Genomic DNA, 20,122 nt, shown 5'->3' with positions numbered 1-20,122 from the left:
CGCTGGCTGCAGAGAGGACGGGAGCCAGCCCTACCTAGCTCGTCCGTGATGAGGTGCTTCCCTTGAATGGAGTTCCGGCACTGGTTGCCAGGCCGACTGCTGTTGCCCAGGTGAAACTGCACTTTCCACAGAATGGGCTGGTCGTGGTCTTGAACCTGGAGGAGATTCCGATCTCTCACTGCCCTCTCCTCCTACAGAGACGACAAACAGAAAGGTTAAAGTACCGTTTCTTGCATTTCTGCCAATTTTTCATACAAACTACAATAACAAGACAGAAACAATATAAAAAAGCTTGCCCAACAGGAACCGTCACCCCCACCCCCATATGAGCAAAGTCTGAGCCAAAGTCATAATATAAAAAGCAAAATAAACCTGTAGGAAAAGTAGTAAAATAAGGCTATGCTTCAAAACTGGCATAATTACATTAACGGCCCCTGGATTACATGCACATTGTAAACATGTATGAAAGTGTTAATTCCATGCAAAACTTTGGAGGGAAAAAGTCTTAAACCTTAAATGATTTGCCATCGATAAAATAATTTATTTTTATATCAAAACACATTGTGGAATAAAAGGTAAAATGTGAATACACTTTTAAAATAGAAGAGGAGACTTCACAAAATTTTGCAATGGTCATTTCAGACAATACCTGAACTCATCTGGAGCACAAGGTCACTTCCATTACGAGTACTTCAGTGGTAAACTCAGGGGATACTGAATTGGGAGGTTGGTTTTAGGGGCAAGAAGAAGCATGTCAACTCGCAAATTTCTCCTATGAAAAAACAGTGAGTATGCAACCCTTACAACATACCTTTCTTTACATGAGACATCCTTGCCAGCCAGCCCTTTACCTACATGTGCAAAGGGACTTGCTGCTCTACAGGCAAGCCCCTGCACCTTCTCTCCTAGCCTCCAAGCTGCAGCCGAGCTTTCAAAACTGCTTTTCCTATACTATTACAGAAACTAAGGGGAAGGCACCTGAGTACCAGAAGACAAGCCAAGCATGAGATAGCCATCTTCTGAATCCTTTAACCTGCTGTTGGAAAACAAAACAATTATATAAGACTCTCTCCCAAAGGCTTTTTATATACTTTAAACATTCTACCATTTTAATAGAATTCTGTGGCTTTTACCATTAATGATCTATCACGTGTCACCAGCAAAAGGGACTAACCTTGAAAGTTTGATGGCAAATGATATATACTTTAAAACAATGGAACAGATTTTTATAGTTACTGAGATTTCTTTAGGAAAGCAATCTGGAAAAAGCTATTAATATTTAAAATAAACACATCCACAGGGGCACCTTGGTGGCTCAGTCGATTAAGTGTCTAACTTCAGCTCAGATCATGGTCTCACAGCTTGTGAGTTCCAGCCCCACGCTGGGCTCTATGCTGACAGCTCAGAGCCTGGAACCTGCTTCGGAGTCTGTGTCTCCCTCTCTCTCTGCCCCTCCACAACTTGTGCCTGTGCTCTCTCTTTCTCTCTCAAAAATAAACATTAAAAAAAATTTTTAAAAAGGGGCGTCTGGGTGGCTCAGTCAGTTAAGCGTCTGACTTCGGCTCAGGTCATCATCTCACAGCTTGTGGGTTCGAGCCCCACGTTGGGCTCTATGCTGACAGCTCAGAGCCTGGAGCCTGTTTTGGAGTCTGTGTCTCCCTCTCTCTCTCTCTCTCTCTGCCCCTCCCCTGCTCACACTCTGTCTCTCTCTCTCAAAAAATAAACATTAAAAAATTTTTTTAATTAAAAAAAATAATACACATCCACACACACTCCTTTGGCACAGCAAGCACATTTAAAAAAAAATTTTTTTTAACGTTTATTTTTGAGACAGAGAGACAGAGCATGAACGGGGGAGGGTCAGAGAGAGAGAGGGAGACACAGAATCCGAAACAAGCTCTAGGCTCTGAGCTGTCAGCAGAGAGCCCGACACGGGGCTCGAACTCACAGACCGTGAGATCATGGCCTGAGCTGAAGTCGGACACTTAACTGACTGGGCCACCCAGGCGCCCCATAAACACATTTTTGAGCTTCTCCTGTAGAAAGTACCACCGTGTAAGGATGCACCAGGATGTTTACTACAGCATCGTTTACATGGTAGGAAAAACCTAGAAACCCAACAGAGAAATGACTGAAAAACACTGGCATAGCTATGGCCACTACAAACAACCCAGATGTGAATGATATATATTTATCTAGAGTAAGTTCTTAAATCTGAACTTGCACATTAAATTATACAGGGTCTTTAAAACAGATTCTGATTCCTGAGCCCAACTTCAGACTGAGTAAAAATCTCTGTGAACGGGACCTAGGAATCAGTATTGTTAAACCACCCAGCTGATTTTAATACAGAGACCACTGTGTGTAGACCACTGGATGCCCACAATATATTATTAAGTGATACCAGCAAGTTACAAAAGAACATGCATATTATCACACACTATAACAATTATAACAACATACACATACAAGTTTGTAAGAGCTGAGATAACAGTATGGAAAGATATGCTACAGACGTGGAAGGGACAGAGGTGATTGTTAACACCTTTGGTCATCTTTGGGATATCTTCACTTTAAAATAAAATGATAGAAGCATAATTACCATTAATATGAGAAGACACTGAGGGATCTACACGAACTCTGTCTTATCCTTGAAACTTTTCTCTATATCTGTAATTGCTCCAAAATAAAAATTTTACTTTAAAAAAGCGTGATTACCAACATTAAAGACAAAAACTGCCCACAATCCCACTGCTTAAACAAAGCTGTATCAATATGTACACATTGACTTCTAGCCTGTGACCCTGGCGTTTATACTACAAAGTAGGAAGCTCTGCACTCAACTCTTCTTGACACTAACTGGATGGTAAGCCATCCAAGTACCTACATTATCTTGACAAGAACATCTTCAAGGCTATATAATAACCTATCATGTTCCCATGCCATAATTCAGTAAACACATCTTCTACAGAATAACACCTTTGTTATCAGAGTTAGCATTGCAATAAAGTTTGTTTATTCTCTTCAATAACTTGTAGTAATGATTATCAAAACCAGTTAATGCTATATGCGCCAAATAACTTCCCCAAAGTTATATATACCATTTGTAACATCACCAGCATTTACATAACAGTGTTTGCAGTTTTACCACCACTGCACCAGTACTGGATTTTGTTCTTTAATTTATTAAGTGTACAACAGTCACACTTAGTGGCTTTAATTTCTATTCTGCCTCTCCCTTTTGTTTCATTTATAGGCAAAAACTGGCACTGGCAGGAACAGGATGGGTTATATATAAACAACATCTATACTCCTTGGTTGGTGCAAGAAGAGGGGCTAAGTGCAGAAGCCTTGGGAATATGGGGCAAATTACTTAGCTACATACAGTTTAACTACCTGGACATTTATATTCCTCTGCTCTGCTGGGACCCTATCAGTTAACTGCATAGTCAAGCTATGTCCAATCGAAACTGAGCTTCGAATGCTGCCCTAGATAAATTAATAGCCATTTAGACTAGTAAGCAGCTGGTCAAAGTACACTGGATCTCACAAGATTAAAAGTACTCCTAACATTACTCTCTAACTATCCTGTTAGTCTTCCCGAAAGAAAACAAGTGTTCACAGCCAAGTGCATCCCAGAAGGACCTCTTCCACATAACTACACTCCTGGTAAACAGGAAGGCAATTCTTCCAGCACTTGAACTTTTTTTCAAACATGAATATTTAAGACCTTGCCAAAAAGACTGGGTAAGAGTTGTACGATCAAAAAAAAAAAAAAAAAAAAAAGGCTGTACAAGAGATAGTGTAACACATGGTGACTTATGTAATGAATTAACACATTCATTTTTCTGAGGGTCCAGTCTCAGCAAGCTTGGGGGGGGGGGGGGGGGGGCTGAAGGGATCCCTTCCATGGTTTTAAGCCCCTACCAAACTGATCTACCCTACTAGGTTGTCTCAATTCCAGGGCCTGTATATATACACACACGTGCATGCACCTGTGTGTGTGTGTGTGTGTGTGTGTGTGTGTGTGTGTGTGTGTTCCCCCCGCAAAGGTAACAAGTCCTTACAATGCATTAAGGATATACAGACAAAGGCAGTCAGGCTCTCTACTCTCAAGGAGTCCCCAGAGCAGTCGATAAAGAAGCATGCACAGAAATCAGTGCAATTAACCACAATGGATGTCCACACAAGGGTACGCTAGGGTGCAAAGAAAAGAGCAGGAACAAAAAAGAGCAAAACAAAATAACATCTGAACTTTCTTCATAAATTATAAGGAGTTACTGTAATGCTTTTATTACTAACATATGTTACTTAGCCTGACTTGAAAAGGAGTACTTCAATAACTGTCCTATTTTTCAGAGGTTATCTTAATGGTCAAATGAGATAAATGTCCCATGGTTGATGAAATTACAGGTCACTGTTTTCCTCCTCTACCCTGGGCAATACTTGACAAACTTTCTGGAAAATATTTATATCTTGATAATCAGTGAACAACAAAACAAAAACAGATTAGCAGCTCTTAGGATGTATGACACTTCAGAAGTATCGAACTTACACTCTTAGTCTACCGCAACTTACATACTTAATTACGTTAAAGCTAAAGATGTTAACATATTTTCAAAGAGTTATGCACACAGCCCGGGACTTTCAGGAACTGCTCTACTGGAACATTAGGAGAACATTTATTTACATAAGAGGACCTCTAAGGATCCTTCCATCTCAGCTCAAATGCCCCACAGGGTTAGGCCCGCCTTGTTGCTCTACCACAACATCTTGTCTTTTTTCTCTTCCTATCATAAGCCTGCAACATTTCTGGTCATTTGCCATTTCTGCTCCCTTATTCCCTGGCAGAATACAGGCTCTCGGAGAATAAGACCTTGTCTGCTTTGTGCCTTACCACCCCGCCCTCCATCTTCATCACCTAGCAGACAGCACCTAGAGCACAGCTGGGGTTCACTGAACATTTGTTAAACACACCCAAGTCACTCGGCACCCAATCCTCTCCCCCAATGGCATTCCCACCATTGTCACTAATTTCTCCTGAGCTCCCATCTCTATCGCTACAATTTAAACTATCCCCCAAAGCATTAATTAACGTGAAAACCACAGAAAAGAGGAATTCAAAGCAATAGAGGATAATCAGCTATTCTCTAGGCAAAACAGCAGCTGCATTTGCTCCACGAGTTCAGGATCTCACTCGAGGCAGAGCTTGGGACCACACTGAGCTTTACAATTTTTCGTGGCCTCTTCTCAATTCAGTCCCAACACACACGCCCCCGCCCCATATATTCTATACCGCATCTCCGTTCCACAAGTGATGAACCTGAGGCCAGGCAAAACGAAGCACATTCACCTCGTGTCGCACAGGAGTGCCAGCGACCAGAACTGCAGGGAGCAGAGAGCAAGAGAAGCAAACTCAAGTGCATATAGGTGGGCTCCGAGGTAGGTCCCGAGAACCCTTTATATTCTTTACACGGAGAATCTCGATATGGTGGTTCATGAGGATCATGGCTATTGATATTTATCATATCGGAAATTAAAAACAAATTCTTAAATTACTTTAAATTATCTATTCGTTTAAAAATAACAATGAACCTATTACATGTCAACAGGTTTTTGTTTGTTTGTTTTTGGTCTATGAAAAAAATCTTCAAAACAAAAAAGAAATTTGGTGAGAAGATGCTTTTACGTTTCTGCAAACCCTTTTAACGTCTGGCAGAATGGAAGACACCTGGGTTCTCACATCACCCTCTGCAGTCAATCTGTTGCAATATGTTGTTTGGGTTGAAGCATATGAAGAAAATCTACCTCCCGCAGATGTGTCTTTGGAAATGGGAGGGATAGTTTAATGGTGTTGTCAAATAATTACAGATAATCTTCTTTAGTACTACGTCAAAACTTGACAGGTGTAGTTTCTTTTTTTGGGGGGGGGGGGACAAGTGTGGTTTCTTAAAAGGTCATTGCAAATGATGCAGCCACTTTGGAAAACAGTCTGGCAGTTCCTCAAAAAGTTAAGGATGGAGTTACCGTGTGGCCCATCAAGTCCACTCCGGGGACCACACCTAAGAGAACTGAAAACATATTTCCAAATAAGATGGATATCTAAACTGTGAATAATGTTCTGTTGTATTTGGAACAGAATATTATTCACACATAAAAATGAAGTACTAATGTATCCTACAACATGGATAAACCTTAAAGTCACTGGCTTCGAACTGAAAGAAGCCAGACATAGAAGAATACACGTTGTATGATTCCATCTACATGACACGTCCAGAACAGCAAATCTGTAGAGATAGAAAGCTGACTAGTGGTTGCCAGGAGTTGATGGGCAGGGATAGAGAGAGGCGACCGTGAAAGTGTTTCTTCGTGTTCGATAGGCTGCAGGGGGGTTGTAGGGAAGATCGCAGAGCAGACGGCATCTGAGTCAAGACATGAAAAATTAGTTCGAGAAGGAAGGAAAAGTCATCCCAATTAAAAAGACGCACGACTCACTCATTTGTTCAACCCATATCTGAGTGGCCGTTAAGTGCCTGGCAATATTCTCAGGGGTGAGATTCTATGAGCAACACAGACAAGGTCCCTGTTCTCAAGAAAATTACCTTCTAGAAGGAAGAGAGAGGGAAGACAGATAAGTAAATGAACAAGAAATGTCCAGTTAGTGATTCCTACTACAAAGAAAATAAAGCAAAATCTATGGGCAAGGAACCTTAATTTAAATTGTGTCACCTGGTGTGGCCTGAGACAGCAACAGTCTGGCCTGAAGTGCTTAAGTGACAAAAAAACAAAAACAAAAACACAACTCACCATGCAGTGACCCTGGAATGGAGTCTAGAGTTTTATCTGAGTGCAACAGAAATTCAAAGGAGGATTATACCCAGGGGAGTGCTGTGATTTCCCCCCCCCCCCCCCCAGATTATCAAGCCTGTCACTGCTGGGTAGAGAAACAGACTGCCAGACAAGAAAGGAAGCAGATACCTGCTGGTGAGCTACTGCAGAAGTCCAGATAAGAGACGAAGGTAGTCCCACCTAGGGTGACAGCAGTGACAATCATGAGAAAGGAACAGAATCAGGATACACTGTGGAGGTAGACGCAGTATTTTAGATGTGGGGAGTGAGGAAAAAAAGGAAGTATTTGTGGCTTGACTACCTGGTGAAGAGTAATGCCACTAATTGAGCCTGGGAAGACTGGAGAGGAAGTGTCGGTGGTGGAGAATCAAAAGTTCTGTTCTGGCCAAGGATGAGAAGCCTACGACATATTCAAGAAGATGTCAAGTAGGCAGGTGCATAGAAGAACTGAGGGTTTCTGTATAGGTCTAGGCTAAAGTTATAAATTGGGATATCAAGAGCATACAACTGGTATTTAAGCACTGGGTCAGAGAGAAAGGCAGAGATCTGAGTCCAAGATTACTATAACACTCAGTGGTCCACCAGACAGAGAAAGAACAACATGTGACCACAAGAAAATATCTGTGAGGCTGCAGAAAACACAAGTCCCTGAAGCACTTAGTTCATGCATGTCACCAACACATCCCAGTCAATATAAGAGGCTCACAACTCTCAGCCTCTCTGTTTGCCTATGGTAAGAGGTGGGGTACCGTTCTCTAATCTTCACTTAGCTCTCCCACCAATCCCATTTAACTAGGGTGACCACACAGTTCATTTATTTGCTATTCGTTAATATATTTTATTTACGAACATGACCCTTGGGAGTCAAAAAAGGAGCTTTTATTAATAACTACATCAGAGCAACAGCATAAACCGGATCGTCCCTGATTACGCTGTGAGGTATGCGCACCCCTTCTAAAAAACCCAAACGCTCAAACCGGACGTCCGAACAAACTTTCAATTGCTTTGGCCGCATTTCTCACCAAAGCATCCTGCCTTTTCTCCCAGAAATTCTCACATGGGAAGAAAAACTAACGGGATGGGGAGGTAAAAAGAAAATTCCATCCAACCAAGTTATGCACAGAAGGTTACCTCGTGGGTCCTGCTGGGTCTCCCGGATGAACTGCTGAGCCCTCAAAGTAAATGCAGGCGAGGCACGCAAGCTCTGGTCTCGCAATTCGGCTTCTTACCATCCCTGCCTCTCTGAGCCTCAGTTTCCCCCGCTGCAATCTGGAGACACCCATCCCCCAGGTCTGCCAGGAGAATGAAACAAGAAATGCACGCCCCCTCTAAGCCCTGGACCCCGCAGGTAGAAGGCACGCTGATGGCAGTAAGGGTAATAACCACAGCTAAGGGCCGACACACCTGGGTTCGAGTCCCACCTGTACCCCTAGCCTAGCAGCTCCTTCTCTCCCGGGCACCAACGAAATGGGCAGGTCCCTTCGTCCATCCTCAGTCCCAGCGCACCGGACTCTCGGACACACTGGCAGCGCGGCTGCACAGGGGGTTCCCCCCAAGCCGGGGGAAACCAGGCGGCCGGGAGAGCAAAGGTGGGAGGGCGGCGGGCAGCCACTGACCTGCTTGAAGGTGCTGCTGAGGAAGTAGACGAGCGAGAGCCCGAAGACCAGGGCGAGCACCCACCTCTTCCGGAGGAGCCGGCGCCACACCATAGCCGCCAGGTTCACCATGCCGGCGCGGACGCGGGGCGCGGCGGCCGGGGCGCACAGCGGGGAAGGCCCGGGGCCCGGGCGGCATGGCCCCTATACGGCCGGCGGACACATTAACCGCGGCAGACGCCGGCCCCTCGGCGTTCGGTGCAGCCAGCTCCCGGCAGCCACCCCGCGTCGCCCCACGTGACCCCTCCCCACGCCCCGCCTCCGCTCCGCTCGGAGGGGCCAGGCAGCCTCGCTCGGCTCCTCGCTATTGGTCCCTGAGGAGCGACGGGCTCCTATTGGCTGAATCCCGAAAAGGGGGCGGGCAACCGCGTGCGCACAGCAAGAGAAGCCGCGCCGCGCCGCGGTCTTAGCGCCTGGCTAAGGCTACCTGACAGAGAACCCTACAAGGGGCCGGAAGCACTCGGAAGTCACGTGCTACCCGGGCCGCGCGCGTGATTGGCTTGGGAGGACGTGAATGATGCCGCTGTGATTGCCGAATTGTCTGGGCAGGTAAAAAGAACGCGGTTTTTTTCTCCGGGGATGGTTCGCATAGCCTCCTGCCCTTGCAGTCCTAGGGCGTTTTGTGCTGAACGTTGGTTGCAGAAATGAGAGACGCTAGCGGCTTTTTTCCCAAAGTGCACCTGCCTCTTTCCAGTGCATGTAACGCAGGAGATGCTCTCGCGTGCATTTCGGTGCATGTAACGGCCCCGGGGGCGCAACTGAAAACGAAGCATATATTGAAAAATCTCAGGGCAATTCTTCATGGGGATGTAGAACAATGAATGGAACAGAAGGTTAAGAGACGTTTCATTCAATCATTCAGATGCATCCCACGTGCAGAATTTTGTTCTGGAATTCGGTATAGGAATAATTACGTGTGGCCTGCTTCCAACAGAGAACCTGAAGCCCCTCAAAATTGAGCGAGCATCTCAAAGTAGACTCTTGCACATGTGATTTTGGAAGCTGTGTCAAATTCGTGGATGGAAACTTTGGGAGCTGTATTTTTTCCCCCAAGGATTTGCAAGTGATGGGGGGGGGGCGTCTTTGGGAGGGGGCGTTAAGGTGACATTGCAAGTTCTTGAAAAATATTTACACAATGAACATTCCTTCATATGTGCAGATGGTGATACTGACCCACTTCTTAGCTGAGTTTTCAAAAGAGAGGCTTAGCCACTGAATTGTCTCCCTAATCAGCTGCCCTAGTAACACCAATGCTGCCCCCTGAAGAAGGTGGTCATGATTAGGAAATCATGCAAAACCAATTATGATGTACTCAACCTACCATCTTTGATCCTGAAAAAAAAAAATATATATATATGTATATATATATATGTATATATATACATACTTTTATCGAGACTAAACCTATTCATGGAAAGTCTATGGCTTTTATTTCTCTAGGGAGGGAAAAGGGGGTGTACAAAAAAAGTAACTGAGACCCATAGATAAATGTTGAATAAATATTCGAATATTTGTTGAGTGCAACTCTGTGCTAGGCAGTGTTCCGGATGCTGAGGTACAGGCGTGAACCAGACATAGGGTGCCTGCTTTTGTGGAATTTACATTCTAATGGAGGACAGATGATAAATAGGCAGATATGTAAGTAAATGGTAAGTTCTATGAAGAAGATGAGACAGGGCACATGGTGGGTCAGGAGGGTGAGAGGAGAAGGCCTCTGGGAGAATGTGACATTTGACCTGAGGAACTAGACAGAAGGAAAAGCATTGGAGGAAGAGAGAACAGCAAGAACAGAGGCCCTGAGGCAGGGACAAGCCAGCAAGTATGAGAAACAAAAAGGCCAGTATGGCTGGAGGAAAGCGGTTAAAGGAAGAGTGGAGGGAAATGAGATTGGAAACAGGTGAGGCTGCATCAGGCCGAACTTGTAGGCCATAAAGAGTTTGGATTTTATTTGGGTTGCCGCGTGATGCCATTGGAGGGCCTAAAACATATTTTCTGTGTTCCCCAATCAGGACTCCTAGTCTGACAATAGAGCAAAATACATTGAGATAACATTCCCAGGAGTCCTAAAGAGGGATCAGTGAGAGGCTAACCAGAGATACGCTTAGAGCTACCGTGATGCCCTAAGACATTGTCAGGTGCGAGCCATTGCATGGACTGTTCCCTGAAGTGTTCTGTTCCGTTCAAGGTTTGGAACCTGATGAGCTCTGGTGACCTGTGCATCCCTCTGCAGAGAAAGAGGAGGGAGAGGCTTGCTTTCTCTGGACTCTAGCGGTCACATCCCATCAGGAGCCCTGAAGGCCCACCTCAAGCATCATCAACATGGAGTTCTGAAGTCCATGTGGCTCCTCACCGTGAACCAGGTGACATGTCTCTGGGAGAATTCACATCCTTATTACCACTTTATTAAACAGGAGGACTGGAAGGAAGCTTTGGGTTTTGGCAACTCCACACCCGCTCCCCACCCCCCCGCCCCCCATTCCCCATCCTCAGATGGGGAATCTGAGGCCACAGAGAGGTTGCTGATTTGCCCAAGGTCACACAGCAAGTTAGGAGCAGCATCGGTCCAGAAGCCATGTCTTGTACTGCTAGTCTGCTGCCTACCTCCTGTCATCCGACACCTCTTTGCCGCACGGTCCACTGCTTCCTCTCACGTGAAGACTCCCTCCACCCCTGGGTCTCAACATCCTCATCTGCAGAATGGGGTGATAACACTTTCCTCACTGGGATCGAATGTTGAATGGAGGGTTGAATGACATAACAGATGCAAACAGGGTTTGCAGAATGTGAGAGAGGCCTGGGGATGTGAGATAGGAGTCATATTTGTTTACACCTGCCTCAGCAATCTGACTGGCAATGGGAACGTTGAGCTCATTCCATGTGTTGACTTTCAGGTCTTAAGGAAAATGCAGAGACGCCACAGCAGCAACACGGATAACGGTCCACCTGAAAGGTAGGTAGACCTCCCCCGGGTTCATTCCAGCCGGAGGCTCCGGGCTCGGGTCGTCAGGGGCAACTCCAAATCTGGATTGAGTGACACCTGCCTCTCGGGTTATTTGTTAGATGAGCAAAGGAGATCCGGTGGGAGACTGCTTTGCCCGGTGATGGCATATGTTTCTCAAGGCATCACAGCTTGCTCTTGCTTTGATGGTCATTCCCTAAGCCTGTGTGACAGGTGATTCACTTGACTCACTGCATCAAAGATTGTTCCCATAGGTTTTAACTTCTAGAGGTGGAAGAAGATTTCTGTTGCTTACATTTCCTGGGAGAGAGGGACCCGCCTTAGCAGGCAGGGCCACGTGGGGAAGCACCAGTCAGGAGGCAGAAAGAAGCAAAGAGTGAACAGAGGCCACAGCTTTTATTGTGCGTCAGGGGGAAACGGCTTAGGATTGGGTAGCTTGAATAATGTCACCAGACTCTGGGCTAGAGCGGTGTTCTCTAGTTTTCTGGTACCTGACCCTGGGGATTTAGAGCAGGGGAAATATTGGCTGGGTGTGCCAGACGCACATAAGGAAGCGGTTGGGGATACAAACAACTTTGGCTGTTACTTTGGCCCTCTAACAGAGGCCACATAGACCAAGAAAATCTAAGAAAACACGGTTAAGGGGCGCCTGGGTGGCGCAGTTGGTTAAGCGTCCGACTTCAGCCAGGTCACGATCTCGCGGTCCGTGAGTTCGAGCCCCGCGTCGGGCTCTGGGCTGATGGCTCAGAGCCTGGAGCCTGTTTCCGATTCTGTGTCTCCCTCTCTCTCTGCCCCTCCCCCGTTCATGCTCTGTCTCTCTCTGTCCCGAAAATAAATAAACGTTGAAAAAAAAATTAAAAAAAAAAAAAAGAAAACACGGTTAAAACCCTCACGAGCTAGAATTACCGTCTGGTGAAATCCAAGAGAGTACACACCATGGGGACCTGTTCTTAGATTGTGATGCTCTCCCCCTGTGCTGGCCCATACGTCCGAGGAGCCGGCAACTGAGCTTTTCCTCCTTCGCCTCCCATTCTGGGTCCCCCACAACTCCCAGGTTGACTACAGAATCCCAAAGAGTATTAACTGGTCCCATTAAGACTGAGTTTTGCATCAAGCCTGCCTGTTCTGCCAGGAAGAGCTGTGACCTGAAGTCAGATGACCCTTAGCCAAAACCCCAGCTTAGCCATTTTGCACCTACAGTGCCTTTGGCAAGCAACTTCACCCCCTGAGCCTCGGTTTCCCCATCCATAAAGTCTGCATAATAAAACTCAGGGTTGTTTCTGAATGAGTGAATGAGCATGAAAATGCAGGAACACGGTATCCAGCGCGTAACAAGCGTGCCTCTTGGAGCCGCCCTAGCCTCTGAAGACACAATTGCCATCTGCTGTCAAGTGAACCATGAGGTCTTTGGGGGCAGAGACCACAGCAGAAAAACAACGGCCACAGTGTGTTGTGTGCCTACCCTGTGCCACCCTCACATTAGCCTGACGAGGTCAGGACTATTTTTATCACTGTTCTTACAGATAAGAAACTGAGGCTCAGAGAGGGGAAGTAAATTACCCGAAGTCACACAGCCAGGAAGCAGCAGGCTGAGATTCAGGCCCTAGTCCATTGCCCGCCATAGTCTATGCTTTCAGTCACCGCATTACGACAGCCTCCTATCTGGGTGGACCTACTTCTCTTGGGCCGCCTCACATTCTGGCCCCTAAGTGGTTAAGTTGGAAGCCTCTGCCCTCCAAGGAATATTCTTTCCCATTTAGGCTGAAATCTCGGCTGGATACCGGGGAGAGGCCCAGGGAATGGAGGCCAGCTATAAAAAGCTCCTTGGTGGGTTGGGTCTTCCCTGATTGTACTGCAGGCCCCCTGAGCCCAGTGAACTCCAGGCTGGTGAGCTCACAGGGGGCCAGGAAGGCTTTCCATGGCCCGATGGGGGAGAAAGCTTGGCCCCTATGTGGGTCAGCATGGGCACCTGCCAGGACTCCTGCTTTCTGAGCTCAGTTTCTTGAAGTGCAGAAAAAGCTCACGGCCCCTTGAGGGTCATAGCCATGGTGTCTGTTGTTGTTGTTGTTATTAATATTACTTTAATGTTATCCCAAGCCCAGGTAGTAAGACCATACATCTCCTGGGTTTTGGAGCCAGCAGGGATGGGCCGTGGGGTGGGGTTATAACTTTCCCCCCAGGTCAAGTTTGTGGAACCCTGAGATTTCTCCAGGTCAGCATTTCCCCTGCTGGGTTTCACAAGTGTCCTATAAGATGTGAATAGTTTAAAGAATCCGATGGTCAAATAAGTTTGGGAAACACGAAGTTTCAACAAAATGAAAAATTTTAATGCAGTTGCAGGCCTTCTCAGAGCCTTTAGTATGTTCATTCGGTCATTACTTCAAACAGTATTTTTTGAGCGTGCTCTGTGTGCCAGGTGCATTTGTGCTGGGCAGGAGAGAGACAGTAGGAACAAACAATCATGATGTTTGGCCTCTTGGAGCAGGGTCCTGTCTAAAGTGCTATTCCCAGTGCTGAGTGACCATTAGAATCACCTGGAGGGCTGTCAGGAACTAGTGATGTCAGGGCCCACCTCCAAAGGTTTTGATTCAGTTGGTTAACACAGGGTCTCAGGCACCTGTATTTTTCGGAAGCTCTGAGTCTGTTTCTTTATCTGTAAAAGAGGAATGACATTAGTCCCTATCCGTAGAGGTTGTTTATCTGTGCCTGCAGGAAGTTTAGAATGGGAAGCTCTTTTAGTGGGAAATAATCATCTATGTGTTTTTTAAAAAGCATCCTGGTCTCTTGAGTGGACAGTAGATTATACAGAGTCTAGTGTGATATGCCTGGATGATAGCTTGCACACATTTATTAGGTGCCTACTGTGTGCCCTGGGTTGTGGGGTGCAGAGAATGAATGAGACTCAGCTCTCACATACAGGAAGGTCATGGTGTATTTTAAGTACCATAGGGGTCTGGGAGGTGCCTTGGGGGCCCTACTGCAGGGTGAGAGAAGGGAGGGAAGGGGAGGGAGGCTCTTCACTCCTCCCCCCGACACATGCACATATAGCAAATCAGCTCCACTTATATCTGTGGTGTAGACTGAATTTCAAATGGTCCCGTTTGAAAAGAAGACAGGACCAAGACAGAAGACATCCAGAACTCCAGGTCCTCGTGTTCATGGAAAGTGTACCCAGTTCGAGGGTCTCTCCATTCTTATGGAGTAATTATTCTGGGCTCTCTGCTCCTCCAGTGATGACTTTGAAAAAAACACAGAATCCTTTCCTGGATTCCAATACAGCAAGCTTTGTTTGGAACTAGAGAGGGCAGTTGGCCCTGGGGGTCTTTCCTTAGGGATTAGAGGTCATCATCCCCATGTATTGAGCACCTACTATGTGCTAGGTACATTGAAAAGGATGTTCTAAATTTGATCCCACAGGAGTTGTATGGATGGATGATGTTTATGCCATTTTTCAGGTGAGAAAACAGTGCAGGGTTGGTAAGACCTCTAGGAAGGGTGAGGGGCACCTGGGTGGCTCAGTCGGTGAAGCGTCCAACTTCAGCTCAGGTCATGATCTCACGGTTTGTGAGTTCCAGCCCCATGTTGGGCTCTCTGCTTTCAGCACAGAGCCTGCTTAGGATCTTCTGTCTCCCTCTCCCTCTGCCCCTCCCTCGCTCACTCTCTCTTTCTCAAAAATAAACAAACGTTAAAAAAAAAAAAAAAGATCTTTAGGAAGGGTGGAGCTGGAGTTTGAACGGGGGCTTCTCTCTTGATTCTTCTTTACTTTACTTCTAATACTGTGTGTTGCTCTCCAAATACCAGCCAGTGACCAAGAGGCTGGGCCCTCTTGGAAACTGGGAGTCATTGAAGATTATAGGTTCAGGGGTCTCTGAGTTCCTGAGGTTCATAGATTCTGGAATCTGGATTCTGGGATCATAGATTCTGTGCTAGCTTTTCTGTAAAGTATAGAGGTTGAGAAAGCAGGCTCTGGAGTTAACTAGTTGAATCTCTCTTGTTCTATCTCTTACCAACTATGTGGCTCAGGACATGTAACTTTCTCTGTGCCTTGGTTTCTTGATCTGTCAGATGGGGGTATTATTAGTACCTAATTCATGGGGTTGGTTGGAAGGTTTAATGATATAATCAATGAGGAGCCCTTAGAAAAGTGGCACACAGTACATTTTCAATAAATGTTATGCCCCTATTGCTATTATTATTTGTGTTAATTTTACACGGCTTCTGTGACAAGGTACCACATGCTGGGTGGCTTAAACATTAGGGATTCACTTGGGTACCTGAGTGGCTTAGTCATTTGAGCATCAGACTCTTGATTTCAGCGCAGGTCATGATCTCACGGGTCTGTGAGTTCAAGCCCCAAGTTGGGTCTTGGGATTCTCTGTTTCCCTTCTCTGTCTCTGCCCCATCCCTCGCTGACATTCATTCTCATTCTCATTCTCCCTCTCTTTCTCTCTCTCTCTCTCCCTCCCTCCCTCTCTCCCTCTCTCCCCTCTCCCTCCCCCCCCCCCCGCCGTCTCTCTGTCTCTCTGTCTGAAAATAAATAAACTTAAAAAAAATTAGCAATTTATTGTCTCACAGTTCTGGAAGCTAGAAGTCCAAGATCAAGGTGTGGACAGGGTCAGTTTCTTCTGAAACTCTGTCTTTGGCTTGTGGATGGCCTCCTCCCCACTTTGTCCTCACGGGGTCTTCCCTGTGTGTCTGTGTCCTAATCTCCTCATGTAAAAACACGAGTCATGGGGCGCCTGGTTGGCTCAGTCGGTTGGGTGTCCGACTTTGGTCAGGTCATGATCTCACAACTCATGAGTTCGAGCCCCATGTTGGGCTCTGTGCTGACAGTTTGGAGCCTGGAGCCTGCTTCGGATTCTGTGTCTCCCTCTCTCTCTGCCCCTTCCTGCTCATGCTCTGTCTCTCTCTCTCTCCTTCAAAAATAAATAAACATTAAAAAAAATAATGATAAAGACACTAGTCCTATTGGATCAGGACCCACCCTAATGACGTCATTTTAACTTAATCACCCCTACAAAGACCATGTCTTCAAGTACAGCCACTTTCTGAGGTCCCGGAGGTTAGGGCTTCAACACAGGACACGATTCAGCCTGTAACAATATTGGTACTGTTATTTGTACCCCCCGCCCATCCTCCACTGGGGTGCTTATCTCTCCGTCTGACTTGGTGGGGCTCTGTCTTCCCTCCTGGCCCAGAAATCGCAGCCAAGCGCTCAGCTCCGAGGCGAGCGTGGATGAAGGCGGCGTCTTTGAGAGTCTGAAGGCAGAGGCAGCCTCCCCACCTGCACTCTTCTCCGGCCTCCCCGGCCTCCCTGCCAGCAGCCTCCCCACCGCCCCATTCCCATCCAGCCTGGTGCTGGGGGCATCGGCCGGAGGCGGGGACGTGTTCATCCAGATGCCAGCGTCCAGGGAGGAGGGCGGGGGCCGGGGCGAGGGGGGCACCTACCACCACCGCCAGCCCCTCCATCACTTCCATCACGGCGGCCACCGCGGGAGCTCGCTGCTGCAGCACGTGGGTGGGGACCACCGCGCTCACTCCGACGAGGGGGGCGACGAGCAGCCAGGGACGCCCGCCCCTGCCCTGTCCGAGCTGAAGGCCGTGGTCTGCTGGCTCCAGAAAGGCCTGCCCTTCATCCTGATCCTCCTGGCCAAAGTGTGCTTCCAGCACAAGCTCGGTGAGTCCAGCGGGTCCCGGGTGTGTCAACCGGGGGCTTCACCTGCCGGGTCGGGGGCAGGAGGGGTTCACCCCGAGTGCCAGGGCAAGGCAGCAGAGGTCTCCATGGTGCACGGTGCTTACGGTGCTTAGGATTATGGGATTCTGAGTGAGGCCTGGGTTCCAGTCCTGGTTGACCAGCTCTGTCGACCTGGGACAAGTCAGTCACCTTCTCTGAGCCTGTTTCTTCCTCTGTGCTGGGGAGCTTGGCATGTGTCCAGCAGAAAATTTGCTGCTTGGTGGGTGTGAAGCAATAGAGGGTAGTGACCTTTTAATGTTGCTCACGGTCCCCAGTAAGCTAGGGCCAGGCCCGATGCGTCTAAGTGGGTGGAGTCAGACCCTCCTCTGTCCCGCAGGCATTGCCGTGTGCATCGGGATGGCCAGCACCTTTGCCTACGCCAACTCCACGCTGCGAGAACAGGTCTCTCTGAAGGTGAGTCACCTGGCGAGTTAGTCTCCGAGGTTGCTGTAACGCGTGACTACAAACCCAGCGGCTTAACACGATAGATTCACCCCCTTATAGTTCTGCGGATCGCAAGTCTGAAGTGGGTCTCTCCAGGTGAGGGTCACGTGTCAACACAACTGTTCTTTCCAGAGGGTTCAGAGGTGATCCCCTTGCCTTGCCTCTCCCAGGTGCTAGGGGTGGCTCATGGCCCCTTTCTTCCTCCTTTGAGCCAGCAACCAGTGTTCCACCTCTGTGCCCACCTGCCCCTAGTCCCTTCTCCTTCTGTCTCGTCTTCCACTTGTAGGGACTCTTGTGATTACATCAGCCCCAGCTGGACAGTCCTGGAGTCTCCCCGTCTCGGGGCTAGCTGGTTGGCAACCTAAATTCCCTTTGCCATGTAAGCGGACATATCCACAGGTTACAGGGATGAGGACGGGGACACCTACGGGAGGCCTATGAGAGGCTGTTCTTCCGCCTGTCCCCCCGGGACACATCGCCTGCCATCTTTCTCCCAACCTTTCCGACAGCAGCGTCTCCCCCCCACGCCTGCCCACGGCACCCTCATCTGCCTGGCTTCTCTCACGGTTAAGGCCATCCCGCCGGCGTTCCAGCTTCACACCAGCATCATCCAGAATTGCCATCTAATATCCGCTTGGCGCTAACCACGCCCAGCGCAGAGCTGGGCAGACGGTACAGCTCATCTTGCAGATTTGTCCCGGCAGCCCAGGAGGGAGGCAGAATCGTTCTTACCTCATTTTCCCAGTGAGGAAATGGTGGCTCAGGGACACTACGTGCCTTGCGTACGAGGTCACACGGTCCGTGAAAGTGGTGGCGTCAGGCTGTGAACCCAGCCTTGGGCCCACAGGCTGTGCTCACCCCAGGCTGATACCCCAGCTTCTCCAGCCACCTGCACACAGGCCCTTGGATAGGTTACCTTGGTGATCTCAGTCCCAGGTGCCGCCCTAGAAGATGAACCATTCAAATGAGATAGTGCCTAGGCATTTAGCACAGGGCCTTCCGTAGAGGCAACGTTTAACTGAGCTGCTTGTCGGGGCGCCTGGGTGGCGCAGTCGGTTAAGCGCCCGACTTCAGCCAGGTCACGATCTCGCGGTCCGTGAGTTCGAGCCCCGCGTCGGGCTCTGGGCTGATGGCTCAGAGCCTGGAGCCTGTTTCCGATTCTGTGTCTCCCTCTCTCTCTGCCCCTCCCCCGTTCATGCTCTGTCTCTCTCTGTCCCCAAAATAAATAAACATTGAAAAAAAAAAAAAATTTAACTGAGCTGCTTGTAACCAGCATGCCCCTTCTGCAGTGCCGGTGATCCCAGAACAGCCACCATCCTCCCTGACCCTTCTCTAGGTCTTTCTCAGAAGCATCTGGGCCTCTATGAGGGCAGCTCGGTCTCCATTTGACACATGAGCACGTTGAGGCCCAGGGTTGGGCATGGGGCCATAGCTTCCTCATGACCCTTGGTCTCCTCTTCCTCATGCACACCCCTTTCTGCTGCTGTTAGAACAGCAGGTTGGTCAACGCCACAGTGGGGCACTTTTAGGACTGGCTCTCTCTGTTAATGCGGTAACATCCAAGTGGTGCCTTGGCTTACATTTTAGGGGGCAAAAGAGTGCCTGTATCCATCGATAGGCATTCCAGGCAGGGATCCTTGAGCCCTATGAAGACACAGGTGATGTTTTGCCCATCTGTACGTATTTTCTGCAAAACAGATTCTGCATGACCCTCAGTAAGTTTAGAAATATCAACTTACTGCTAGAGAACTCTCCCCTTTGTCCTTCAGAGTTTGGCTTCCCAGGGCATTGCTAATTCTCTCTTTGTATTCCTCCTTTGGTTTGGATTTACAGGGGGATTAGGCTGGAATCCATTATTTATTGGAGTAAGAAGGGCTGCTGAGTAGATTATTCACATTGATAAGAGCCGTGGGTTGGTTGGAGGTGGTTTCTAGGGTCATTAACCTTGACCACGCCTGGAATAATGGGTGGATGGAGATGCATTTATTTTGTCTACTCTATGGAAATGTGCTTTGTAACCGTGCACGGAGCACTGATCTGTGTCTGGAGACAGTGGAGCATTTACCAAAACCGCAGGGAAGGTTACACTGAGAGAGTTATGACCTCATCTGATTCCAGCAACGCAGCCACCCTGATCCAGGAAAAGATGAGCTTTTGAGAGTCAGCAGCACAGGGGTCTGTGTGCATGTCTCTCCAGAATGCATGCACCCTACTCTGTGCCTTCTCCACAAATTCCTTGGGATCGCTCTCAGCTGGAGAAGCTGCTGGGAAATAGGAAACCAAGTAGGTTTTCCTTCTCGTCTTCCTGGGGACTCATCAGAAATGCGGCTGGAGAGGGGCACCTGTGTGGCTCAGTTGGTTGAGCATCTGACTTCGGCTCAGGTCATATCTCATGTATCCTGAGTTCGAGCCCCGTGTTGGGCTCTATGCCGACAGCTCAGAGCCTGGAGCCTGCTTCGGATTCTGTGTCTCCCTCTCTCT

General features: G+C 48.1%; 2 protein-coding genes across 5 annotated transcripts in view; one reads left to right on the top strand and one right to left on the bottom strand.

Moving 5' to 3' along the window:
- SPRING1 (SREBF pathway regulator in golgi 1) overlaps window positions 1-8,732 on the bottom strand; it is a 32,922-nt gene extending 24,190 nt beyond the window's left edge. For 2 of the 4 annotated variants that reach the window (XM_030336382.1, XM_030336380.1), the window contains exons 1-2: window positions 8,530-8,732; window positions 35-191 (exon numbers count right to left, since the gene is read on the bottom strand). In XM_030336382.1, the coding sequence (XP_030192242.1) occupies window positions 35-191; window positions 8,530-8,643 (271 nt within the window). In that variant the 5' untranslated portion in view covers window positions 8,644-8,732. Of the gene's footprint in view, window positions 1-34; window positions 192-8,465 lie in introns of all 4 variants that reach the window. The other 2 variants (XM_030336381.1, XM_030336383.1) reach the window with 2 other exon arrangements.
- Window positions 8,733-8,968: 236 nt separating this feature from the next.
- Window positions 8,969-20,122, top strand: part of RNFT2 (ring finger protein, transmembrane 2) — a 70,450-nt gene continuing 59,296 nt past the window's right edge. The window contains exons 1-5 of the mRNA XM_030292215.1: window positions 8,969-9,053; window positions 10,690-10,864; window positions 11,396-11,454; window positions 16,662-17,140; window positions 17,535-17,611. Coding sequence (XP_030148075.1) covers window positions 10,841-10,864; window positions 11,396-11,454; window positions 16,662-17,140; window positions 17,535-17,611 — 639 coding nt within the window. The 5' untranslated portion in view covers window positions 8,969-9,053; window positions 10,690-10,840. The remainder of the gene's footprint in view (window positions 9,054-10,689; window positions 10,865-11,395; window positions 11,455-16,661; window positions 17,141-17,534; window positions 17,612-20,122) is intronic.

This window comes from Lynx canadensis, chromosome D3 (genome assembly GCF_007474595.2).
Source record: "Lynx canadensis isolate LIC74 chromosome D3, mLynCan4.pri.v2, whole genome shotgun sequence".
Taxonomy (NCBI): Eukaryota; Metazoa; Chordata; class Mammalia; order Carnivora; family Felidae; genus Lynx; species Lynx canadensis.
This window is presented reverse-complemented; position numbering and strand designations above follow the sequence as displayed.